This window comes from Oncorhynchus kisutch, linkage group LG2 (assembly GCF_002021735.2).
Source record: "Oncorhynchus kisutch isolate 150728-3 linkage group LG2, Okis_V2, whole genome shotgun sequence".
Taxonomy (NCBI): domain Eukaryota; kingdom Metazoa; phylum Chordata; class Actinopteri; order Salmoniformes; family Salmonidae; genus Oncorhynchus; species Oncorhynchus kisutch.
The window spans coordinates 18,333,095-18,359,778 of NC_034175.2; the positions used below are offsets into that span (position 1 = coordinate 18,333,095).

Consider the following 26,684-nt stretch of genomic DNA (forward strand, 5'->3'; position numbering starts at 1 on the left):
TGGCAACACACAGGATGTAGGTCTACATACACTGTTACTGAGGAAATGGAAATAAACACACATTGCAATTTACAGTCACTACAGTTTGGAGGTAGAAGTATTCATTCAATTCAAATCAGTTCTTTAAAAGTTATTTTTATTTGATGACAAAATATACTTTGATTTAAATAAGTATGTAGCCTTGCACGAGCCTTGGCATGTGCGAGCCAGAACGGCTCATAGGAGCAGGAGCCTATCTCCTGTTTCTGTAGCGTGAGGCAGCTTGATGTACAAGTACACCCCCTGGATGCTAGCTACGGTGATAATGTAGATAATCACATTTGACTTATATATGATTTGTAAAAACAATTCTAAAGAAGTACTGTCTATATAGACAGAAAGTGAAATGGTAAAAACAACACTAAAACAATGGAGGAAGTAAAAATGAATTACATTAAATTAATAAAAGGGCTCAGCTTTTCCAGTTAGGCCCCTTTGATTGGCAGGAGTTACATGACAGGGTAGCACCCGTACAAGGCGATGCCACACTGGTTGTCCTTGTTGCGTGACATCCGTATATATCCCTGGTCTCCCCACTGTAAGCCCCAGCTAGACAGAAGGTGAGGAAGATTGAAACATATTTCCAATGAACATCAATACTTAATAAACCAGGGGTCTTCAAGATTTTCTTGCCCAGGCACCCACTCCCAGGCAAACCGGCGACCCAGGGACCCCTCCCAGGCAAACCGGCGACCCAAGGACCCCTCCCAGGCAAACCGGCGACCCAGGGACCCCTCCCAGGCAAACCGGCGATACAAGGGACCCCCTCCCAGGCAAACCGGCGACCCAGGGACCCCCTCCCAGGCAAACCAGCGACCCAGGGACCCCCATCATACGTTAGTTACAAAATAAATCACCTGTCTTGTCTTATCATCAGGTGAAACATAATGGAATAGATTTGGTAGATTGTTTTTCAGTATTTTGACCTCCCCACATTATAATTGTAAGAGGAAATGTAAACTCTAACATTGCCTATTAGCTAGAAAGGTAACTCTAAACACATTTTCTCTATGAGAAGCTATTTTGCTGGTTAAACAAATGTTAGCCAGCCATGTATGTCCAAGTCAAGAAAGTTTACCAGCAGCTAGCTGACTAAACTCAACTCCATGGTAAAGGAAGATTCTGCTCAACTCCACCAATGGAGTTGAGCAGAGACCAGGCTTTGTGAAATTCAGCTCCAATTACATTGATTTGCTCAAGGTCAATACTTTAAAAAAGTAAATTATGAAACGCTTACCTTGTACCTATGTTTGTCCTCTGTAGTTGCGGGACTTCCCTTTTCAATGAATGTTAATCAAATACAACCACCGACTGTTTGCTCGTTTCTGTTTCTCGAAGATGGCAACTCAGCTTGAATGTGCATGTGCCAATTGAATCTCTGATGATGTTGGCCTAGATTGTGCAATTGGATTGGAAATTAGCATTTGGAGACCTAGGCCGAATTAATCTGAGATTCAACTGGCACATGCGCATTCACGCTAAGTTGCCATCTTCGAGAAAACAGTCAGGGGTTGTATATGTGATTAACATTTACAGAATAAAATATGGATTTCATCAAACAAAGAAAGACACGCAACTACAGAGGACAAACATAGGTAAGCGTTAAAATGTTGAAGTATTGACCTTGGGCAAATAGATGTAGTCAGTGCTTAAATGTAGTCAGAGTTTACAGATGTAGTCAGAGCTTAAATTCCCCAAAGCTTGTTCTCTGCTCAACTCCGTTGGTGGTGTTAATCAGAAACCTCCACCATGGAGTTGAGTTTAGTCAGCTAACCATCAGCCAGCGGCACTTGCCGTACTGTTAGCCTATTCGCAGGAGCTTTTTCAAAGCCTATGTTCGATACTCCAGTGAGTGTAATTGGCTCCAATCAGTGTAATTTGCTCAATATTAGAAGTTAAGAGATAAAGTTGACATTATTTCATTAAACAAAAATACAAGAGAAATTGTGGTCACACCAGATACAGACGGATTTCCAAGCCCCTACTTTTTTTTTGAAGGTATCTGGTCAGATGCATATCGGCATTCCTAGTCATGTGAAATTCATAGATCAGGTCCTAAGGAATTTATTTAAATTGACTGATTTCCTTATATGAATTGTAACTCAGTAAAACCTTTTAAATTGTTGCATGTTTCGTTTTTATTTTTGTTCAGTGTAGAAATAAGATTTTCTCCTCTTTTCTACATTCGGTATGTTGTTTATTCTGTTGTTGCTAGAGAAATTCATAAAAACATTGATATTAAAATTATTATTTTGGCGGACCCCCTGCAGTAACCATAAGGGGCCGCAGACCCCCGGTTGAATAACCTCACAATAAACAATCACATTAACTCCCAAACGACCAAGGTTCATTTGTCTAAAGCCTCATTTGAGTTTTACGTTCTCTTTCCACTTCCCTTTTTACCCATCACCATGGTCCTGTTTGTTGGAATGAAACAAAGGAGCAGATGGAGGTTTGAAAAGGGGAATAAAGTTGGATACTAAGTCCACTTGGAGGATCTTTTCATCTCAGCTCTGAACAGTAGCCCTGTTTGACTAAATATCTAGATACAGAACAACAGAAGAGCAGATGGAGCTTTGAAGATGGAAACTCTGAGTGAAGTTCTAAATCCCCTTACCTGTTCTTCACCAGCCAGTAATCCTGCCCGTTCAAAGTACCGTACCCCACAGCAAGGACAGCATGGTTTATCTTCTTTGTGCAAGTTGGATCATTGTAAACTCCTACAATGATACATGGGTTGGACAATGACAAGTCAATCCTCAATATATATGCATTTTTCCACAAGACAAAGCCCAGCAGTTGACCATAAAGTGGACAATTACTCAATGAAAGCCACATTGTTTCAGATTTAGATATACATGATCAATGTCAAGACCATACATACTATCCTTAAAATATATATATTTTTAAATGACCCAAGAAGTTGAAATGAAGTTTTTCCGTACCACTGCGGTAGAAGGTAAAAGGAGGTCGGGTGGCATCAATGGCAACAGAGATGGGTCCAATGGTGGCCAGGGCTTCTTTCAGCACCCCCTCATCCCCCTTAGGTAGAAAGCTGTACCTGGAACAGTTTGCAGCACGCTGAGCAGGGTTGTAGCTGCACTGTTGTTGCTAACAGGGGATACAAGACAACAAAAGGGTCAGATAGTGCTGCACAAGGCTAATGTGGCATGGGAAATAAGCTACAACCAGTTACTTACCAAGGGCAGCTGACCCCAGCTACACACTATTAAGGCTGTTAATACTAGTTTATACTCACCACTCCCTTGTAGGGGTAGGATTTGTCAGAGTCAATGCCCTGGTTGTCGATGACATACTGGAAGGCCTGGCTCATGAAGCCACCATTGCAGCCCTTGTTGCCGTATTTGGAGGAGCAATCCACCAGGTTCTGGGAGCTGATGTCTATCAGTTTACCTGTGGTCTTCATCAGCTGGCCCTCCAGGGCTCCGACTGAGCTGAATGCCCAGCAGGAGCCACAGGAGCCCTATGGACGAGACAGAAGCAATCCCCATCTAATACCTGGATAAAGTTCATTTGAGAGTCCTATTAGTAATACCTTATTTTACAGTACTGTTTCATTATTATTGAATCTACAAGAAATGATGTGGCAGCAATGTTTGCTGAAATGTGCAATATAATCAAAAGGAAAAGGTGCAATATAATTCACAACTTGGTGTCAAATAGTGCCTCATGGTGCTTGATTCAGTTCTCACAGTACCCCAAAAGTAATTATTTTACTATGTAATACAGAAACATTTTACTGGAACAATAAAGTGTAACTGAAATGTTCATGTTATGTAGACGTGCTGTGCTTGTCATTCAGTGGTTTTAAACTTGCACACCCTAGCACTTAGGCCAACGACTACCTCACAAAAAAGGAACTGATTCAACAACTGAGAACAAGGAAGAGGCCTACAGTAGACAAACAGAGGAAGTAAGACCTGAAAAGGGACAGCGCTGTGTTGAACATCCTGATATCAGTTATTATCCTGTAGCAACAACTTTCATTAATCCCAAGGATATTTGCCAGTAGTTAAAAAGATAAAAACATATAATTTATGATATACATACAACAGTACATATGTACACAAATGTTATTTGATATATTTATTAGGATCCCAATTAGCCGACGCCAATGACGACAGCTAGTCTTACTACTGTGCAACACAGACGAAAGACTTTACAATTTTCCAGTCAAAAGTTTGGACACAGCTCCTCATTCCAGGGTTTTTCTTTATTTTTACTATTTTCCATATTGTAGAATAATAGTGAAGACATCAGAACTATGAAATAACACATATGGAATCATATAGTAACCCAAAAAGTGTTAAACAAATCTAAATATATTTTATATTTGAGATTCTTCAAAGTAGCCACCCTTTGCCTTGATGACAGCTTTCCACACTCTTGGCAATCTCTCAACCAGCTTCATGAGGTTGTTACCTGGAATGCATATAAATTAATAGGTGGAATTTATTTCCTTCTTAATGCGTTTGAGCCAATCAGTTGTGTTGTGACAAGGTACAATAGTAGTGATATACAGAAGATAGAAGAAGAAGTCCATATTATGGCAAGAACAGCTCAAATAAGCAAGGGGAAACGACAGCTCATCATTACTTTAAAACATGAAGGTCAGTCAATACGGAAAATGTCAAGAACATTTAAAGTTTCTTCAAGTGCAGTCGCAAAAACCATCAAGCGCTGTGATGAAACTGGCTCTCATGAGGACCGCCACAGGAAAGGAAGACCCAGAGATACCCTCAGAAATTGCAGCCCAAATAAATGCTTCACAGAGTTCAAGTAAGAGACACATCTCAACAGACTGTGTAAATTAGGCCTTCATAATCGAATTTCTGCAATGAAACCAGTACTAAAGAACACCAACAAGAAGAAGAGACTTGCTTGGGCCAAGAAACACGAGCAATGGACATTAGACCAGTGGAAATCTGTCCTTTGGTCTGATGAGTCCAAATTCGATATTTGTGGTTCCAACCACCATGTCTTTGTGAGACGTAGAGCATGTGCATGATCTCTGCATGCATGGTTCCCACCGTGAAGAAGGGAGTAGTAGGTGTGATGGTGTGGGAGTGCTTTGCTGGTGACACTGTCAATGATCTATTTGTAATTCAAAGCACACTTAACCAGCATGGCTACCACAGTATTCTGCAGCGATACGCCATCCCATCTGGTTTGCGCTTAGTCGGACTATCATTTGTTTTCAACAGGACAATGACCCAACACACCTCCAGGCTGTGTAAGGGCTATTTGACCAAGAAGGAGAGTGATGGAGTGCTGCATCAGATGACCTGGCCTCCACAATCACCCAACCTCAACCCAATTGAGATGGTTTGGGATGAGTTGGACTGCAGTGAAGGAAAAGCAGCCAACAAGTGCTCAGCATATGTGGGAACTCCTTAAAGACTGTTGGAAAATCATTCCAGGTAAAGCTGGTTGAGAGAACGCCAAGAGTGTGGAAAGCTGTCATCAAGGCAAAGGGTGGCTACCTTGAAGAATCTAAAAAGTAACACTTTTCTGGTTACTACATGATTAGATATGTGTTATTTCATAGTTTTGATGTCTTCAATACTATTTTACAAATGAGAAAATAGTAAAAATAAAGAAAACCTTGAATGAGTAGGTGTGTCCAAACTTTTGACTGGTACTGTATATTTAAAAACATTACCATGCAGTGTGTGTGTGTGTGTGTGTGTGTGTGTGTGTGTGTGTGTGTGTCTGCATCTATCAGTTACACATACATGTCAGTACATAAAGGAGCAGCCACAAACCGCACTGACTGCATCTGTTCACACAAACCGTAGCTGTTCGTCATTACCTGCATTTTGACTTTAGTGACGTAGCCCTTCGTTCTCCAGTCAAAGGTATCAGGTATGGGGGCACCGGAGGATCCTACAAATGCAGAGGGCTCCCTCTTGAGGTCAGCAGGAACACGCAATGAGGCATAAGACTGGGCAATCTCTTCCTGGGTCTGAAAATGGTTGACAAGAGGCAACACGTTGACCAGACTGAGCATTTAAAGAGCACTTACTGTAATCAGCATAATAAATCCATCCCATGAACCCAATGCTACATACACTGGAGGAAGATACCCATTGAATCAGGATCACAAATACATTTAAAGGCACATCCTGTAGTGCTATGGGATGATACTTTTACTTGTGTATTTACAGAAAACAAATCAGATGCGTACTCATGAAAGGGTACATCCACTTGTTATACATACTAGAGGCATAAGGAAGTATATTTGCAGTCATGCTCAGTAATCACTAAGATTAGGAATGAATGCACACACTGTCTTGTCTTCAGGAAACCAGTTTAGCAACATTTCAACACCTATTGGCCAAGAAAATGGAACGCCGGAAAAAAATGACAAAGGAACTCAACAAAATAAATAGTCCTGTAGGTCAAAATCTAAATGTCTGACTCTTCCTTCATGTATACCAGGCCTGACTGCAATACCTACTGAAAGCATACCATATTCTGCATGCCAATACCTACTGAAAGCATACCATATTCTGCATGCCAATACCTACTGAAAGCATACCATATTCTGCATGCCAATACCTACTGAAAGCATACCATATTCTGCATGCCAATACCTACTGAAAGCATACCATATTCTGCATGCCAATACCTACTGAAAGCATACCATATTCTGCATGCCAATACCTACTGAAAGCATACCATATTCTGCATGCCTTTTTTGGTATCATATTCCATACACACACTATCAAACTTTTATGGAATCAGGCCAAGGTAGGTACTAAGTTTACCTACAATTTCAGATATCAGAGTTCCAAACTGGCCCTTGGCATTGTCAGTGACCTGAGGCCCTCACCATGTCCCCCATGTGATTCATGCCCAGGTCATAGGTGTGCATGTCCATGGACGCCTCCAGGTTGTGGAGGCTGATCAGCTGAAGATTCCTCTCCCAGACCTCCCTTCGGCCCAAGTCCTCAACCTACACAGTATCCACACACACAGGGGTAGAAAAATCTCAGTCAATGACTTGTAAAACAATACACGTTCAAATATGCAAACCACACAGGTTGAATCACAATGCATTCAGTGTTAGCTAGTTAGATGTAAGAAATGGTGTGGCAGGTAGCCTAGTGGTTAGCATGTTGGACTAGTAACCGAAAGGTTGTAAGATTGAATCCCCGAGCTGACAAGGTACAAATCTGTCATTCTATCCCTGAACAAGGCAGTTAACCCTGTTCCTGGGCTGTCATTGAAAATAAGAATTTGCTCTTAACTGACTTGACAAGTTAAATAAAGGTTAAAACACTTTAAAAAAAATGTATGTGGGAAAGGTGGTGGTGGTACTTTCAACCTATACAGCAAACATAATCTGTCTAAATGCCACTATAGTAGCAGCTTTGCCTTATCCTAGCCAAAACATATTGTAGTGATTCTGGTTCATCTCACCTCAGTCTGGTAGTTCTTGCCATGTGTCTTCTTCCACATCTGCCAGTGCCGTTCCAGCATTGGGTCAAACCGGGAAACTGCTGTGCCACATAGTGCAGCGAGCAGCAGGCTCCACAACATCATGCCTGCACAGAAAATAGACAAGTATTATTCAACCAGGAGGCAATTCTATTGTACTGTTTCATTGTGTATCCAAATAAGGAAGTACTAGTGTGTGACTCAATTAAGTTTAAGTTGCGCAAATAAGTTTACTGCGACAGGAACTACTGTTACCTATACACAATGAGTCAGTTTGTCACAAGACCAACCATCAACGGGTATTGAAACTGTTGCGCAAACAAACTGTTGACCAAGAGTCTTTAACACTGATCAAATAAATAATTACATCACTCAGATTCTACAAAAACGTTGTATATAGAAAAATGTTTATGGCCTATTCAATTGGAAGCTTCAGTGTTCAAGATTAGGCTATCGGACGTACCGGTGTTAACCCATCTCTACTGCGAAAAAGAAAGCCCCAAAACGGGTAAAATTATATAAATTCATAGAAATTAAGCAAATTGTGTCGTTGTGTAGGTTTATTTTTTAGTTAAATAAGTATCTCAGTAGGTTTGCCACTAGGCTAGCAGTAGAAATAACTTAGTTTATGAAACTGTACAATTAATTAATGTTGATGTTGTACAAAAGTTACAAAAAAGGTTGTAATGAAAAGAGGAATTCGACAATTTCACAGAAGGAAGAAAACATAAATATATGAATGGTTATAAGCAAATAATGTTGCACTGACATATTAAAAACGAAAGTAAAATGAATGCTTTATGAAAATGTTTTTAAATAAGGTCAAGTTAAAACCAAATTCCTAATTAAACGAGTCTAGCTAACTACATTATGAACTGGAAATAGCCTATCTGCCTCGACTGAAAACGGAGAAAGGTTTTACCTTGTAAAACTCGGAGTGCACCTGATGATGACTTCAGAGGAGAGCAAGGCGCGTCAATTGATTTCAGTGGGATCTGTTTTCCTGCTTTATATTTATTTGTGAAGGTCATGTGGTAGAACTTCCTCATTGACCATTTCTATTGTGTCATCTATAAATGTCTATGTTCACCATGCTAAAATACTATTTCTCATTGCATTTCAAAACAATGCTATAGACCCCTTCATTGAAATGTATATGACTTCTTGAAGGATAGGGGGGAAATATAAAAATATATATAGCCAGATACTGACTAGTAGCCAGCCCACTGTTCTTAAATATGTGTTAAAATATAAACAATTAGGGTTAAGTGACTTGCACATCTACAGATGTTTCACCTAGTTGGCTTAGGGATTCAAACCAGCAACCTTTTGGTTACTGGCCCATTGCTCTTAACAGTAGGCTACCTACCAATCTCTTTTTTAAACATTGCAATCAGTGTATTTATAAACATTACATTCAATCAACACTACATTAACTATACAAGAGCTTTCATTTGATTTTTAAGACTAGATCACAGGAAGTCTGTTGTTTGAGGGGGTGAGTCTGAGGCAGGAAGAGGCGTTACTGGTATGAAACTGGTATGTGACATTTTCACCTGTTTATTCTCTCATTGTCTCTCTATCTCAGGACCTCAAGAAGGCTTCTAATCTATACTGTATTCATCATCATCAGATTTAACAGTCAACACAAATACATGTATAATTCTTACATATTGTTGTGTATGTATACATACAGCACTGCAATAGGGTATACTGAGTGGTAGTTGATTTGAGATACTTAATATAGCTGAAGAACCTCAGGAACCTTAATCTTCCTTTTTCAGTTTGTCTTTCTTTCTTTCACTTCTCTTTCCTTCAATGGGGAAATGTACAGGCACACACACACTCACATTTCAAATGAATCAACTTTTATTCCATTTAATAGAAAACAATGTTACAATTCAATCAACAGAATTTGGTGTAAAAGTGCTGAACAATCAAATAAAAGTCAACATCATCAAAAAACCCACCAGGAGCAATCTTGATCAACAAGCCATTTTTGCATTGACAGGAAAGTGAGACAAAACTCCCATTGCACAGCAATGTTACCTGACCTGACACACTGAATACAACCTATGTAAAGTGCTGTGCACTACACACAATCTTCATCACAATCATAGTTGTTCCACTGTAGATCAGACTACAATTGAAGTCTGGCAGTTTGAAGATATAACAGTAAGACTTGATGTAGGGCTTTTAAAAGTGCTTGCAAAAGAACTCTGGGATACTCAAACCTCCAGACTATATGAATGTGCTATTCCAGAAACATAGTGTTATTTTCTGTATTGGGTGTAGTCATTGATATGTGGTTTAGCTTCCCTGCTTCCATGGTGCCCTCTGCCACTTGGTGTTCACATGATGGGGTAACTGGCCAGGTTGGCAATGCCACACGCATTCCCGCGGTTACGTGCCATCATGATGTAGCCCTGTTTGCCCCAGCTCTCGCTCCAGCTGTTAGAGAGGGGGGAGAGCAAGAGAGAGAGAGGATAAAGAGAATGAATCGTGATTTAGAAAAAATACATTTCAAGTCAACAGTGTGAAACGTGTTACCTGATGCCATTGAATAAGCCCAGTGCATTGTGACCCACCTGTTCTTGACGATCCAGAATTTCTCGCCCTTGGCAGTTTGTCCATAGCCCACTGCAAGCACGGCGTGGTTGATGTCATCCTTGTTGCAGTTGGGATCGTAGTACACACCTGAGTAAATGACAGTGTAAAGGAATGAGCTTCAATAAGCTTTAAGAGAAGCGCTTTAGGAGTCTACCTGGCATGTGTCGTGTGTTAAACCACTACAAGTGGTTGATTCTTCTATCCATGGTTCTTGGAGGCAGAATGTCACTCACCTCGCTGGTAGAATTGGAAGGTGGAGAGGGTGGCATCGATGCCCACAGCCACAGGCCCTACTTTGGCTACAGCCTTGGTCAGTGCCTGCTCGTCTCCCTCAGGGATCTCCTTGAACCCGCGACACTGAGCACCCATGCCAGATGCGTTGTAGGCACACTGCTCATCCTGTAGACAGAGTGGTAGACATGGATTGGTTTATTTATGATTCAGATTCTGATTGTTTAACAGTCACATGTACAGGTTGCAGGTGTGGTTGCAAGGTAAAGTGAAAATCTTAGGCTGTGAGCTCCAACATGCAGGACTAGTGAAATAAAATAATGAAAATGGTAATAAAAGCATTAGAAATAACACTATATACATAATAACAACCATGGCAGTGATGAAGAAATAAATGTCCATTGGGGTGGAGGCAGAGTAAAGACTTGGGGGGGGGGGGGGGGGGGGGGGTAGAATGACCACAGTGGGAGCAGCATCATGATCATTGGGGGAAATGAAAACCCAAAAGTTATAATATACATATTAACAACTGCAACAGTGATGAATGTCGTTGGGGTGGGGGCAGAGTAAAATCCGTTAGGGGGGGGCAGCAGGAGGGTGTGGGGGGGATGTCCATGGGGGGAGTAGCAGGTAAGGTAAGTGAGAGCTGAGGGTGTGGGGGGGGATGTCCATGGGGGGAGTAACAGGGGGGAGGGAGCAGGTAGCTGACTAGTAGTGGTGGCTATTCAGCAGCCTGATGCTATTGGCCAGTCTTTCAGTTTTTGCCATGATGCGTCTTGAGTGATTGAAGCGGGGAGAACAGGGCATGGCTTGGATGGCTGGGGTCCCTGATGATCTTCTCGGGCCTTCCTGAGACACCTGGTGTTGTAGGGGTCCTGTAGGGCAGGCAGTGTGCACCCAGTGGTGTGTTTGGCTGCACGTATCACCCTCTGAAGAGCCTCGTGGTCCAGGGTGGTGGAGTTGCCATACCAGGCTGTGATGCAGCCCGACAGTATGCTCTCGATGGTGCTTCTGTAGAACACTGTGAAGAGCCTTGTGGTCCGGGTGGTGGAGTTGTCATACCAGGCTGTGATGCAGCCCGACAGTATGCTTTCGATGGTGCTTCTGTAGAACACTGTGAAGAGCCTTGTGGTCCGGGTGGTGGAGTTGTCATACCAGGCTGTGATGCAGCCCGACAGTATGCTTTCGATGGTGCTTCTGTAGAACACTGTGAAGAGCCTTGTGGTCCGGGTGGTGGAGTTGTCATACCAGGCTGTGATGCAGCCCGACAGTATGCTCTCGATGGTGCTTCTGTAGAACACTGTGAAGAGCCTTGTGGTCCGGGTGGTGGAGTTTCCATACCAGGCTGTGATGCAGCCCGACAGTATGCTCTCGATGGTGCTTCTGTAGAACACTGTGAAGTTCTTCGGTATCCTGAGGTTGAAGAGTCGCTGCCTTCTTCACTACGGTGTTTGTGTGGTTAGACCATTTCAGGTTCTCTGAGATGACCGTCGCCACGGCGGCCCTGTAATGGGGATGGTGGTGTGTCCAGCCTGGTTTATCTTGAAGTCCACAATCAGCTCCTTTGTTTTGCTAACGTTGAGAGAGAGGTTGTTTAAATGGCACCACGCCGTAAGAATACCTACATCCTCCCTGTAGGCTGTCTCGTTGTTGTTGGTGATCAGGCCTACTGACTTTCCACTATGGCTGGTCTTGGTGCTATGTTACTAGTGTACATTGCTAGAATATGACAAATGACTTTCATAGCACCTTGGTAGTGGTGTGTTCTATATATCACAGGAAAATGTGGACAACTACAGAAGTGGTAAAGAAAGAATTGGCTGAGTGTTGTGTTTTTTACATGCAAGCAAATTACAAAAAAATATGGAAGTGAGTATTTGTGTTGTTTGTAGTTAGGCCATTGGAGAATACATAAGACCATGGACGTCACCACTTCCCGGAATTGGTCCAAAAAATACATTTTAGCACTTTATGGTTAACCGCATGTGATTATTAGCTTGTTTTGTTTAAAGAGCATGTGATGTGATAGCTCAATCAGAAAATGCAAACGTCATCCAGCATATTCCAACTCACCTGACGTGTTGTAAGAAAACGTTGACTGAAAATGTAATTTCAACAAACTAAAACAGCTGTTTGGCGAACAACTAAAATGACAGTCACATTCTTTTTCAATGTCAGCCAAACCATGCCCCTACCTGGCCAAGGTAAGGGTAAGCCTCCTCTGTGTCGATGCCTCCGTTTTCCTCTACGTATTCGAAGGCGTTGGTCATGTAGCCTCCACCACAGCCATTGTTCTCAGTAACACAGTCCACCAGGTTCTGGGGGCTGAGGTCTATCAGTTTGCCTGTGGTCTTTGCCAGCTGGCCCTCCAGGGCCCCAGCAGAGCTGAAGGCCCAGCAGGAGCCACAGGAGAGCTGAGAAAGAGAGGACATAAAACATTTACAGAGCTGTCTTCTCCAATTTGTAGATAAGGTGGTACACTTTGACAGAGAGTCAAAGGCCCTGATTGAAAAAAAGCTTTGAGGGTTTGAGCAATTTTTTTCTTCCGTCTGGCCTCAGAACTTCTGTAGTTATCTTATTCACCACTAGAGGGTAGACATACTGCACTTACGCCTCACTATCTATCACATCCCCCTGAACCTGACAGCTCTTTGGTGATACCACAGACTATTAGTGCTCATGTAAAGTGACCTAATGTTCATTAGATTAATGGTATAAATCTAGGGCTAATCTCCTAGTGTTCCCTGGTAGCAAAGTGTACTCCACATTTCAGCCGGGGTACTTAATGTACAACTTAACTAAATTCCATGTTTACATAAATAATAAATAATGCCTTAGTGTCCAATTAGATCATAATGAGTAATTACCTTTCATAATCAAACATTCTTTACTTGTCTAAGTCAATTAGACAAACCATGGGTTTTTATTGTCCTAGACAGGTTACGTGACTGTACTGTAACTGTGATCATTTTCTACCTCACTGAAAGCAAAGAGGAATATGAAATCTGTTCTTTATAACCCCGTGTTTCCCCTAAAAATGTTCAGATGGCACCCTGCCTAGATTGTTGCTCTCTACCTAAAACCATTATTTTGGCCTCAATTAAGCTTGATTGAACATTTTGGTGCAACAAATCTAGGAAATAAGAAATACATCTAGGGGAAACACTGGACTTGAGTGACAGCTCTTTGTTGTTCGCATCCTCTAACCTGGTTCTTGACTGGGGTCACCATGCCCTTCTTGCGGTAGTCGATGGACCTGGGGAGGTTCACCACATTGTTGCCAGGGATCCAGGTGTTGCTACGGTCCCTGTTCATGGGCACCTGAAGGCCAGTCAGCTTTGCAACTATCTCCTCTGACGTCTGGGGAGAGGAGAGGGATGAGGATGAGGGAATTATGCATGCATAGCAATAGACTATGAACCATTTACCCACTATAAGTAGAGATAAATGTTTCCATGTTTATAGTCCAGCAGTTATCACATATAGATAGATCAATGGCTTATTAATCCCATTGGAGATCATGAAATACATATATATTTTTTTTAAACAGACACATTTGACATAATTCTAAACCCACCATGCCCTGACACGAGTACGAGTGCTGAAACATGTTAGGTTCCTGCTAGTCTCTGTAAAACTGGAAGTACTATACATCCTTCTTTTATTTACAGCGTATCTCAAAATAGAAGTGAAACTGACATTCAGATGAACAGATCTCTGGGTCCTCCGATGGATAATAAATGGACAAAGCATTAATGAGTGGCATAGAAGCCAAGCAGTAAAAGCCAAGCAGCTATATATCAGGTTGCTTTTCCCTACCATTTTAATCTACAGCCCGTTCAAGTTCAAGTCTCCCGCTAACACAGTCATCACTCATGACCAGACCTGACATGCATGTCACAGCTAGGGGTAGATTTAATGGTCACTAACCTAACACCATCCCTTTTAATCAGTAGGCCATTGCACGAGTAAAAACACAGATGACTGTGCTCTATCTGCATCAGATAAAAGTCACTACTCTGTCCTGTGCTTGATTTTGTTTGTGAATTAAAACTCTAAATAAAACCTTTGGGACATTCTCCTATTTGAAACACATACCCAAAATGATAAGTTGTGGACAGTAGGGAGACACTGATTAGAAAGTATAACCGAGGACAGCAAACACAAAATAGTTTCCCTCTGACATATCATTCCAGACGTATGTTTCCACATGGAGTTACTTAGACCCTTTTTAGACCCTCCCTTTTTGGTGTGCTTTTTCTCCATGTACGCAACAACAACAAAAAACACCCATAGAGGATGTGGCTCACTAACTCACCATGTCTCCCAGGTGGTTCATGCCCAGCTCGTACGAGTGAATGCCCAGAGCGGCCTCCTCATTGTGGGCTTCGATCAGACGCATGTTCTTCTCCCAGATGGTTCTACGGATCGCCTCCTCCCCCTACCATGAAAACATCAACAAAACACAACTGTCAATCATACAGCTGGCCATTTGTGTGTTCTTTGGTCCCTATGCTCACAGTCTCCACAGTGCAACTGAACTGGTTCATATAGACACAAAATGGTGGAGGTGAAAGGTAGTTAGGAAAATATTTATTGTCAACTCTTTACAGAGCCTTCGATCAGTCATTACAGTGTGTGGGGAATGATGCTTCAAAGCTGGATGTAGTAGGGGAAAAAGTGCTGTTCTGTGTTTTCGGCTGACTGCTGAGGAATGTGCTGACTGCAAATTGTGGGACACACACATCCTGAAGCAGTGAGGCCCAAACATAGTCTTATAAAATCAAGTTATCTTATAGCACTGAAATACTTGAGTTTCTAACAGCTTGGCTGATAACTCTTTACTGTAAAAACAAGGAAGTTGAAATTCTGAACGGAGGATTGGTTCTCATGTTTCCTGCTTTTCTTGCTTGCAAGGTATCATAACGAAACATTTCAAGGGAGAACAACACATACAGAAGTTTTCCACAATAGTTTGTAAAGTATTGACTTAAAGATCACATTGTTCTTATACGTATAAGTGACACACTATATTATAACTAATTTCATAATGATGAATGGCTTTGATATTCAAAAGCATTTTTCACCATCAAAGCAAGTAAGAAACATCATGAATATTTGCTATCCAAGGTTGAGGTAATCGTTCTGTAATTGCTAACCTTAGGAGGAGGAACGGGCAGAACTTAAACAAAAAGCACTGCATAAATGTGAGTAGTTAGCCAGGCAGCCAGAAAGACAGACAGACACTCACCAGGCCGTTGTACTCTCTCAGGTGGGTGGTCTTCCAGGAGTCCCACTGTGTGTCCAGTGACATCTCATCCAGAGGATGGGCTAGGACTGAGCCCAAGAGCAACAGTACACAACCACACAGCAGCATTCTGGGAAAAGACATAAGGGCTGCTTTCGTCATTGATGTATAATACATATGACATTGATAAAGAAAATTTGATAATTGCATTATATTTCTACATTTACATATTGCGGCAGCACCTAATTGTCTAGACCAGGGGTTCTTAAACTTTTTCGGCCTGAGACCCAAATGTGTTTTCCTGGGACCCAAGCTTAGGAAAATATGCAACTATACATAAATATTGGTACATTTCATTGAAATTATGCCTAAAACAAATGCAATATGGACAAAAACAAATATCAATGGAATTATATATCCATATAAATATATATTCATGTTTATTTTCCTCCATTAAAAACACTCTTACATATCTGTCTAGGTTGGAACTGTTACTGCTAAAATACAATAAATCATTTGAATTCTAACTGGAATAAACTGATTGACCACATCACACAGATGTATAACAGAACACACACACACACAGGCTCAGTTTTTGATAGTGCAACCCTAAGTAACAGTACAGATGAAAAATAATCTGGCCTACTGTACATTTTAGTGTAGAAATTATTGTTGAAAGAAAGTCTGGGTTGGAACTGTTGCTGTTAAAATACAATACATATTGTCGCGACACACCATTAACAGGTCCGCGACCCACTTCGGGTCACGACCAATACTTTAAGAAAGGCTGGTCTAGGCAATCGCAAAGATGGACACGAATTACAGTACAAATACAGAAATGGATGTTGACTTTAATACTGACAACATAACATCCATAAGAGAGCTGAATGAAATACATTGAGTTTCAGTTCATATTTTTCTGGCTCCGCCTCATTATTAAGTGGTAACATAACAAAAGACAATACCTCTATGTTTTATGGGAAATTCCTCAGATCATTCATAGGGAACTTCATGTTACTGTATAAACCTTTGCCGCACAGTAATAATGCTAGCAACTTCTGGTTTACTCAATGTCTAATATTCCCATTGTTTCATGGTGCTATAAATTAATGTAGGCTATACAGGCTATAAAGGTTTCATAATTAACTTGAGAACAGTTTCATTTTTATGATAACTGTTTGGCTACACCATGACCAAAGTGCATTCTTTGTTGCAAACAGCATATATTAAGTACACTTATAATCACATCCCTGCTCTGCAATGTTTTCCCTATAAAACAAACGAATCCTACTATTTGTCAAAACGCAATCCTTCGATTTGGTAAATTGTTTTATGGAAACATAAAATCCCAAGTGAAACTGAAAGTTCTAATGAACACAGTTCAACAAAATGACAGTGTAAAAAAAATCATATAGGCATAAAGGCAACATCAAAAGTTTGCCGATTTAAGAAATAGAAAAAATGGGGAGTTGGTAAATTCTACCTTGGTTGTAGACTTGGAGAGAAGATGTCGGATGAATTACTTTAACCAGTTGTTTCCCTGCGATGAAGTAGGTCACTGTGTGAGTAGTTATATAGTCTGGAGTTTGAGGAAGTGCGACGCGAGCACGGAGTTTAGGAGGGGGAAAAGTTTCCGTAAAGGGGAATTCCATCTGGAATCGCTCATCTAAAGGGGCCAGCCAGATGATGTCAGGTGTCACATTTCAGGAGCGTCTCTAACTTCAAAGTCAATATTTAACATTGCAATAGGCCTTTATTCATTGTGCACATTCATCTCAGTCGCATATGTTTATAACAAGCGTATGACGATTATTTGAATTAAAAGATGTAGGCAAGCAGTATCCTCTTACTGTTTATTTAGAAGATTCAGAAAATAAAGAAAAGTAATGATTGTATATCAAGCAACAACTTATTTCAGAATGAGCCTACGTTGTAAATTACTCAATGGAGTAATGCAAAATAATTCTAGGCATGCTGTAAATCAGAGGTAAAATTGAGGGTATGTGGTGAGTGGGGTGGTGTTGTTTGGTGGTGGGGGGGATATGCCATTTGGACCTTCACTTTGGACCTTCACTTTGGATAGCTGAAACAAAGTTGAATTTTTCCATGCGACTCAAATCAGGGTTATGTATAATACATATAAAAGGTTCACGGTGGCCTCTCTATATAGAATATTAAATACTGTCTGTGGCAAATCCCAACAATTCTATGCTATGGTCCCCCCTTCTGCATATGATCACGATTGCTCTGTTTTTGGAGTGGATCCTTCCCTGTGTTAGTCAACCCCCTATGGTCCTGAGCCAATGTGTCAGGACTGTGTATATATGAAGACTGTCTCATGATGTTTAGGTACATGCAGTCAGACATGACTCTACATGCTTAAATCACCCCTTAAAAAAGAATGCATCTCGTGACATACACTCAACAATGATAACAACCCACTAAACTGCATGTTGATTACTCACACTTTTTCATGTAAAATGGGGCCCTATTCAACCCAAACTATTCTTCCTGTGCTGAATTCATGTTTGAGTGGATTTTCTGTCACGACTTCCGCCGAAGTTGGTGCCTCTCCTTGTTCGGGCAGCATTAGGCGGTCGAAGTCACCGACCGCCTAGATGTTTAGTTCTCTCTGTTTCAAAAGTAGAAGTGTGATGTTTAAGGTCAAACCATGTGGAGTCTCGAGTATGAGAGTCATTCATGTGCAAGGGAGCTAGTCTGGCACTCATCAATGACCATTTGTAATCTGTCTGATCTCTGTCATAGACTGGGGCACCTGGAGCATATGCCCATGGCCCTCCGGAGCTCACTGGCCAGCAGAATGAGACTTAAGCTCCTTTAAGACTCTTTCAGGTACTGTTTGATTGGGCCAGCCACTCTAGATAATGAGACCAAGACTGTCTCCATTGATCAACCAGCAGTTCCCCTCTCAGACCGAGAACATGTCATGGTGATGTGGGGATGTGTATGTGCTTGCATGTGTATGTGTGTGTGTGTGTGTGTGTGTGTGTGTGTGTGTGTGTGTGGGCGTGCATGTGCATGTTGGTGTGTTTGTGGAGTGGGTGGCGTTGGTCTTTTACTAGGTATTTTCTGATTTACCATGTTAATGTGACAGCATCAATACTTGAATTAACTGGAATTCCAATGGAGTGTTCATATTGAACGAAGACCTGCCCAGTTTATATCGAAATTGCTAAGCAAACAAATTAGATGTGAGAAATATAGCATTCTTTCTAACAAAGATATCTACATACAGTGGGGCAAAAAAGTATTCAGTCAGCCACCAACAGTGCAAGTTCTCCCACTTAAAAAGATGAGAGAGGCCTGTAGTTTTCATCATAGGTAAACTTCAACTATGACAGACAAAATGAGAGAGAAAAACCCCCAGAAAATCCCATTGTAGGATTTTTTATTAATTTATTTGCAAATTATGGTGGAAAATAAGTATTTGGTCAATGACAAAAGTTTATCTCAATACTTTGTTATATACCCCTTGTTGGCAATGACAGAGGTCAAACGTTTTCTGTAAGTCTTCACAAGGTTTTCACACACTGTTGCTGGTATTTTGGTCCATTCCTCCATGCAGATCTCCTCTAGAGCAGTGATGTTTTCAACACCCTTTCAACTCCCTCCAAATATTTTCTATGGGGTTGAGATCTGGAGACTGCCTAGGCCACTCCAGGACCTTGAAATGCTTCTTACGAAGCCACTCCTTCGTTGCCCGGGCGGTGTGTTTGGGATCATTGTCATGCTGAAAGACCCAGCCACGTTTCATCTTCAATGCCCTTGCTGATGGAAGGAGGTTTTCACTCAAAATCTCACGATACATGGCCCCATTCATTCTTTCCTTTACACGGATCAGTCGTCCTGGTCCCTTTGCAGAAAAACAGCCCCAAAGCATGATGTTTCCACCCCCATGCTTCACAGTAGGTATGGTGTTCTTTGGATGCAACTCAGCATTCATTATCCTCCAAACACGACGAGTTGTGTTTTTACCAAAAAGTTATATTTTGGTTTCATCTGACCATATGACATTCTCCCAATCTTCTTCTGGATCATCCAAATGCTCTCTAGCAAACTTCAGACGGGCCTGGACATGTACTGGCTTAAGCAGGGGGACACGCCTGGCACTGCAGGATTTGAGTCCCTGGCGGCGTAGTGTGTTACTGATGGTAGGCTTTGTTACTTTGGGCCCAGCTCTCTGCAGGTCATTCACTAGGTCCCACCGTGTGGTTCTGGGATTTTTGCTCAATGTTCTTGTGATCATTTTGACCCCACAGGGTGAGATCTTGCATGGAGCCCCAGATCGAGGGAGATTATCAGTGGTCTTGTATGTCTTCCATTTCCTAATAATTGCTCCCACAGTTGATTTCTTCAAACCAAGCTGCTTACCTATTGCAGATTCAGTCTTCCCAGCCTGGTGCAGGTCTACAATTTTGTTTCTGGTGTCCTTTGACAGCTCTTTGGTCTTGGCCATAGTGGAGTTTGGAGTGTGACTGTTTGAGGTTGTGGACAGGTGTCTTTTATATTGATAACAAGTTCAAACAGGTGCCATTAATACAGGTAACGAGTGGAGGACAGAGGAGTCTCTTAAAAAAGAAGTTACAGGTCTGTGAGAGCCAGAAATCTTGCTTGTTTGTAGGTGACCAAATATTTATTTTCCACCATAATTAGCAAATTAATTAATTAAAAATCCTACAATGTGATTTTCTGGATTTTTTTCCCCATTTTGTCTGTCATAGTTGAAGTGTACCTATGATGAAAATTACAGGCCTCTCTCATCTTTTTAAGTGGGAGAACTTGCACAATTGGTGGCTGACTAAATACTTTTTTTGCCCCACTGTATATACACATATACTGTACCAGTCACACCTACTCAGTTTGAACCCACCTACTCATTCAAGGGTTTCTCTTTCTGTTTACTATTTTCTGCATTGTAGAATAATAGTGAATACATCAAAACTATGAACTAACACATATGGAATCATGTAGTAACCAAAAAAGTGGTGTTGAACAAATCAAAATATATTTTATATTTGAGATTCTTCAAAGTAGCCACCCTTTGTCTTGATGACAGCTTTGCACACTCATGGCAGCCTCTCCAACATTATCCAGGTAGACTCAGGAATTCCTCAGGGCAGCTGTCTAGGCCACTTACTTTTTTCAACCTTTACTAACAACATGCTACTGGCTTTGAGTAAAGCCAGTGTGTCTATGTATGCAGATTACTCAACACTATACACGTCAGCTACTACAGCGACTGACATGACTGCATTACTTAACAAAGAGCTGCAGTTAGTTTCAGAAAGGGAGGCAAGGAATAAGTTAGTCCTAAATATTTCTAAAACTAAAAGCATTGTATTTTGGGACAAATCATTCACTAAACCCTAAACCTCAAACTAAATCTTGGAATGAATAATGTGGAAATTAAGCAAGTTGAGATGACTAAACTGTGTGGAGTAACCATAGATTGTAAACTCATATTGATACAATAGTAGCTAAGATGGGGAGAAGCCTGTCCATAATAAAGTGCAGCTCTGCCTTAAAACGTCTTTGGGACAGGGGGGCAGTATTGAGTAGCTTGGATAAAAAGGTGCCCAGAGTAAACTGCCTGCTACTCAGTCCTAAAAGTTAGAATATGCATATAATTAGTAGATTTGGATAGAAAACACTCTGAAGTTTCTAAAACTGATTGAATGATGTCTGTGAGTATAACAGAACTCATATGGCAGGCAAACCCTGAGAAAAAATCCAACCAGGAAGTGGGAAATCTGAGGTTTGTATGTTTTCAACTCTTTGCCTAGCCAAGATACAGTGGAAATGGGGTCACGCTGCACTTCCTACGGCTTCCACTAGATGTCAACAGTCTTTAGAACTTAATTTGATGCTTATACTGTGAAGTGCGGCCGAATGAGAGGGGAATGAGTCAGAGGTCTGGCAGAGAGACACAAACTGATGATGCGAGGTCATGAGAGAGGTAACTCCAGTTCCATTGCTTTTCTACAGAGAAAGCAATTCTCTGGTTGGAACATTATTGAAGATTTATGTTTAAAACATCCTAAAGATTGATTCTATACTTCATTTGACTTGTTTATACAAACTGTAATGGAAGTTTTTGGACTTTTCGTCCGACCTTTCGGCTGGACACGCGCGTTTGGATTTGTTTACCAAACACCATAACAAAAGAAGGTATTTGGACATAAATGATGGACTTTATGGAACAAATCAAACATTTATTGTGGAACGGGGATTCCTGGGAGTGCATTCTGTTGACTTTGTTGACTCCACAACATGGCGGATATCTGTTTGGCTTGCTTGGGCTCTGAGCGCTGTACTCTGATTATTGAATGGTGTGCTTTTTCGGTAAATCTTTTTTGAAATCTGACACAGCGGTTGCATTAAGGAGAAGTTTATCTAAAGTTCCATGCATAACACTTGTATTTTCATCAACATTTATGATGACTGTTTCTGTAAATTGATGTGGCTCTCTGCAAACTCACCGGATGTTTTGGAAGCTAAACATTACTGAACGTAACACGTCAATGTAAACTGAGATTTTTGGATATAAATATGAACTTTATCGAACAAACCATACATGTATTGTGTGATATTAAGTCCTATGAGTGTCATCTGATGAAGATCATCAAAGGTTAGTGATTAATTGTATCTTTATTTATGCTTTTTGTGACTCCTCTCTTTAGCTGGACAAATGGCTGTGCTTTTCTGTGACCATATATTGACCTAACATAATCGTTTGGTGTGCTTTCGTCGTAAAGCCTTTTTGAAATCTGGTGTATTGCATCTGTGATTTAATGAAAGTTTAATTTTTATTGTAATTTATTTGAATTTGGCGCTCTGCATTTTCACTGGATGTTGGCCATGCGGGACGCTAGCGTCCCACATATCCCAGAGAGGTTATTAACAACACTTTCAACAAGGTTCTACAGGTCCTACAGGCCCTAGTTTTGTCGCACCTGGACTACTGTTCAGTTGTGTGTTCAGGCGCCACAAAGAGAAAATTGCAATCGGCTCAGAACAGGGCAGCAAGGCTGGCCCTTAGATGTACACAGACAGCTAACATGAATAATTTGGATGTCAATCTCCCCTGGCTCAAAGTGGAGGAGAGATTGACTTCATCACTACTTGCATTTGTGAGAGGTATTGACATGTTGAATGCACCGAGTTGTCTGTTTGAACTACGGGCACACAGCTCGGACACCCATGCATACCCCACAAAACATGCCACCAGAGGTCTCTTCACAGTCCCCAAGTCCAGAACAGACTATGGGAGGCGCACAGTATCACATAGAGCCATGATACATGGAATTCTATTCCCCAACAAGTAATTGATGCAAGCAATAGAATCAGATTTACAAAACAGATAAAAAATACACCTTATGGAACAGCGGGGACTGTGAAGAGACACAAACACAGGCACAGACACATGCATACACACACACAATAACATACGCACTGTACACACACGTACAGATGGATTTTGTGTTGTAGATATGTGGTAATAGAGTAGTGGCCCGAGGTCACACACTTAATGTGTTGTGAAATCTGTTGTGAATGTATTGTAATGTTTAAAAATGGTATGTAACTGCCTTGGCAGCAGGTAATGGGGATCCATAATAAATACAAATACAAACTCAGCTGAGGAAGGAATTTTTCATAATTTGAACTTGACTAATCACACAAATGCGAGGTGTCTTCAAAAGGGGGCAGGAAATGTCTGGGACAGGGATGTTGTTTCAATGTCGAAATTCGTAGGCAAGTTCTCAGCATCTGAGGCTACTAAGCCCATGAAACTGGTCTGCAAGATTCTTGATTTGTTTAGCAAGCTCAGACTCATGTCAGACAAGACCTTGTGTGCCCCTGCTACTCTATCATAGCCTCTCTTTCGCACAGGTACATGTTCATTTCCTTTTTTGCCTATATAACTCTTAAGTGTAATTTGGTCCATTTGTTCATCCCTTGCTGTAGCTTGAATAGACTTCTTCCTTTCTCTCACTTCCTTGGCTGCTCTTTCAAGAACTTCAAGACCCTTGCTTTTTTAAAACGTTTGTATACATGGGACATGATTTTCTGCTCTGTAACAATAAAAATGCACGTTGAGTTCATAATGCATGACAATACTATGTGTATTATGCATAAAACCAAATGGTGCAATTTACCCCAAAGCAACCATTTTGACTATGTTAGCCCACACAGCTGAGTATGAGCTTTCATGCCATGTTTAGGACCTCATATTGTAGCTTATAGAGACCCCAACTGATGTATAAAACTGTCTTAAAACAATCTACTTTGGTTTAGATTACAAGCATCATGAAACCTATAACACAATACATCTATTTGACTTTGTGAAAATCATTTTTTTGGAGCTACCAATTTTTCCATGTTGTTTCTTCCTTCACAGATTCCATGAAAAGATGACCTATTCCCAAATATTTGCTTACATGATTCACTTTGTGTATGGTATCCTAGCAACAAGGTGTGGCTCAACTAACCCTTTGGCATGACTTACTCCACTCTCACCTACAGTTCCTTAAATGGTATGGTCATTGTGTTACTAGAGAGCTTTCTGTTCTGTCCAAAATCCTGGTACCGTTACATTAAACAGATTTCATGTTCTATTTACTTGAATTCACGTGCAATATTCAGTGAGACCTGAGAGAGCTGTTGGAGAGGAGGCCACATCTGTTTCCTGTTTCTGTGCATACCATTGAGCCCACCACAAAACTGGAAACAGAGCACCTCCCAGGATCCTCTGCTCTGATCATATGACCAATCCCGTGACTGAGTCATGGGATGGGATCTCCAGCTTGACTAAGCTGGTCTGGTACTATAATAATAAGTAATCTGACATCATTGTGTTGTTCTATAAGAGCAACAAAGTGATCATAAACAACCATATATAGAGCAAGTTTATATATACTCATCATAAGACCCCTCCTATACCATATTTTGTAACAGAATTTACAGCAATTCCACAGTAGAAGCTTTGGAATTTACAACCAATCCATATATTTTGTTAGGAGAATTATACATATTTTTTGTTTATTCCCTGTCCAGTATCAGTATGTGGAGTAACATTCATTCAGATTTTTTCCAATCTACTGAAATATGTGTATGCGTGGGTTTGAATTCAGATGTGAAATGGTTGCACTTGTCACTGACCAATTCAGACAAATGCATTTAAACTGGAGGGTTTCAAAATATGTTTGACAACAAATTCAAGTATAGTCTATATTTCATTCAATTCCAGTACATTGCTTTTTAAATTGAATGTTTATTCTGTATCGTCTCTTAATGTAATAAATCCATGATAAACCAGGAGGGGAGGCAGGATTGTTTGATTTGAATGTCCCGCAACTCTGGAACATCCAGATGTGTTGAAAATAACCACTTGTCCCATTATAGCTCGGCATTCTTTCACCATTTGAAAGGGTTAGAGAATCAGACTAGATAATGAATAACTGCAGTTTTGTAGATTGTTCATTCAGGTGGAGCATGGGGTTGCAGGTTCCCACATGGGTTACATGTACCAATAGGCCTACTGTATGTGTTGACTTGAAGTCGCTCTAGATAAAAGCATCTGGTGAATGGCTGAGCCTGTCCTGAATCAGTCAATCAGTGTTCAGAGAATTAGCAACACATTGTATTACAACAAAGATTTGAAGCTCTGGATGGGAAATCTATCATTGCTTAGAATGCATCCAACCACATTCTGATCTTAGTGCTGGTAGACCTTAGTATGTACTGAAATACCATCAGTGACATTGGCACAAAATCCACGTGACAGTTGTTAGTTTTGGGGTAACTAGTTCAACCATAAGGTCACTTAGGGGCTTCCTTCTTTGGCTTTCCACATGAGGAGGAATGGCGCTGCAATGTATAATTTTGTGCGTTCTTTTGCGCTGATCTTAAATTATGATTTTTTTACATATTGTTTGTGATATCATTTCCTATGACCCGGAAAGAGCTTCTTGGACATCAGAACAGCGATAACTAACCTTGATTTGGAGGTGGATTTCTACTCCAACGAGTCGGAGGTGCTGGACACACTGCTCAGCCTGGACCAGGCCCTAATCCTCGACACTCGGGAAAGAAAGAGACTTGATAAAGAGGCCGACGTGCAGGCACCCTGATGAAACTATGGCGGCAAGTAAATAGACCGCTTCTACCCTCTGTTCTATTGGTGAATGTACAATCACTGGAGAACAAACTGGACGAGCGCTGTTCGAGACTATCCTATCAATGGGACCTGAAGAACTATAATATTCTATGCTTCTCGGAGTTGTGACTGAAGAAGTACATGAATAATATACATCTAGCTGTTTTTTCTATGCATCAGAAGGACACAATTTCAGTGTCGGGTAAGCTCAAGGGGTGTGTGTCTCTTTGTTAACAACAGCTGGTCCGCAATCTCTAATATTAAGAAAGTCTCAAAGTTCGGCTCGCCTGAGTTAGAATACTTCACGATAAGCTGTAGACCATACTATTTACCAAAATAGTTTTTATCTATATTATTTGTGGCTATGCTGGCACTAAGACCCCACTCAATGAGCTGTATAGGGCCATAAGCAAACAAGAAAATGCTCATACAGAGGCGTCGCTCCTAGTGGCAAGTGATTTTAATGCAGGAAAAGTGAAATCTGTTTTACCTCATTTCTACCAGCATGTCCTGTGCACCACCTGTGCAAAACTCTGGATCACCTTTACTCCACACACAGAGACGCCCTCCATTTGGCAAATCTGACCATAACTCTATCCTCCTGATTCCCGCTTATTACAAGCAAAAACTCAAACAGGAAGTACCAGTGATGTGCTCAATACAGAAGTGGTCCGATGAAGCAGATGTTAAGCTACAGGACTGTTTCGCTAGCACAGACTGGAATATGTTCTGGGATTCATCCGAGGGCATTGAGGATTTTACCACATCAGTCACCGGATTCATTAATAAGTTCGTCGACGAAGTTGTCCCACAAGTAACCGTACAATGGATTACAGACAACATCCTCACTGAGCTAAAGGCTAGAGCTGCTGGTGGACCCTTGTAAGAAATCCTGAAAAACCATCAAACAGGCAA

General features: G+C 41.1%; 2 protein-coding genes across 2 annotated transcripts; both read right to left on the reverse strand.

Moving 5' to 3' along the window:
- Window positions 1-119: 119 nt before the first annotated feature.
- Window positions 120-8,544, reverse strand: LOC109908571 (cathepsin S). The gene is made up of 8 exons (XM_020507240.2): window positions 8,426-8,544; window positions 7,486-7,610; window positions 6,896-7,018; window positions 5,873-6,025; window positions 3,299-3,523; window positions 2,985-3,150; window positions 2,657-2,759; window positions 120-588 (listed from the first exon to the last, which is right to left on the reverse strand). Exons 1-8 carry the CDS (start codon window positions 8,532-8,534, stop codon window positions 489-491), a joined length of 1,104 nt encoding a protein of 367 aa, XP_020362829.2. The 5' UTR covers window positions 8,535-8,544; the 3' UTR covers window positions 120-488.
- An 805-nt stretch (window positions 8,545-9,349) lies between these two features.
- On the reverse strand, window positions 9,350-17,246 carry LOC109908581 (cathepsin K). The gene is made up of 8 exons (XM_020507251.2): window positions 17,076-17,246; window positions 15,596-15,722; window positions 14,663-14,785; window positions 13,552-13,704; window positions 12,540-12,758; window positions 10,347-10,512; window positions 10,092-10,200; window positions 9,350-9,954 (listed from the first exon to the last, which is right to left on the reverse strand). The coding sequence occupies exons 2-8, from the start codon at window positions 15,719-15,721 to the stop codon at window positions 9,855-9,857; spliced, it is 996 nt and encodes a 331-aa protein (XP_020362840.1). The 5' UTR covers window position 15,722; window positions 17,076-17,246; the 3' UTR covers window positions 9,350-9,854.
- Window positions 17,247-26,684: the final 9,438 nt, after the last annotated feature.

Bases quoted from the DNA above. Each gene is read 5' to 3' on its own strand.
- LOC109908571 (XM_020507240.2), bottom strand. From the start codon at position 8,534: ATGACCTTCACAAATAAATATAAAGCAGGAAAACAGATCCCACTGAAA. The intron at 7,019-7,485 runs GTGAGATGAACC...GATACTGTGTAG, and splicing joins GCAAGAACTACCAGACTGAG to GTTGAGGACTTGGGCCGAAG. The intron at 3,524-5,872 runs GTAATGACGAAC...TCTCGTCCATAG, and splicing joins TCACTAAAGTCAAAATGCAG to GGCTCCTGTGGCTCCTGCTG.
- LOC109908581 (XM_020507251.2), bottom strand. From the start codon at position 15,721: ATGCTGCTGTGTGGTTGTGTACTGTTGCTCTTGGGCTCAGTCCTAGCC. The intron at 13,705-14,662 runs GTGAGTTAGTGA...TCCTCTCCCCAG, and splicing joins TGAACCACCTGGGAGACATG to ACGTCAGAGGAGATAGTTGC. The intron at 12,759-13,551 runs GTTAGAGGATGC...TCTCTTTCTCAG, and splicing joins TGACCCCAGTCAAGAACCAG to CTCTCCTGTGGCTCCTGCTG.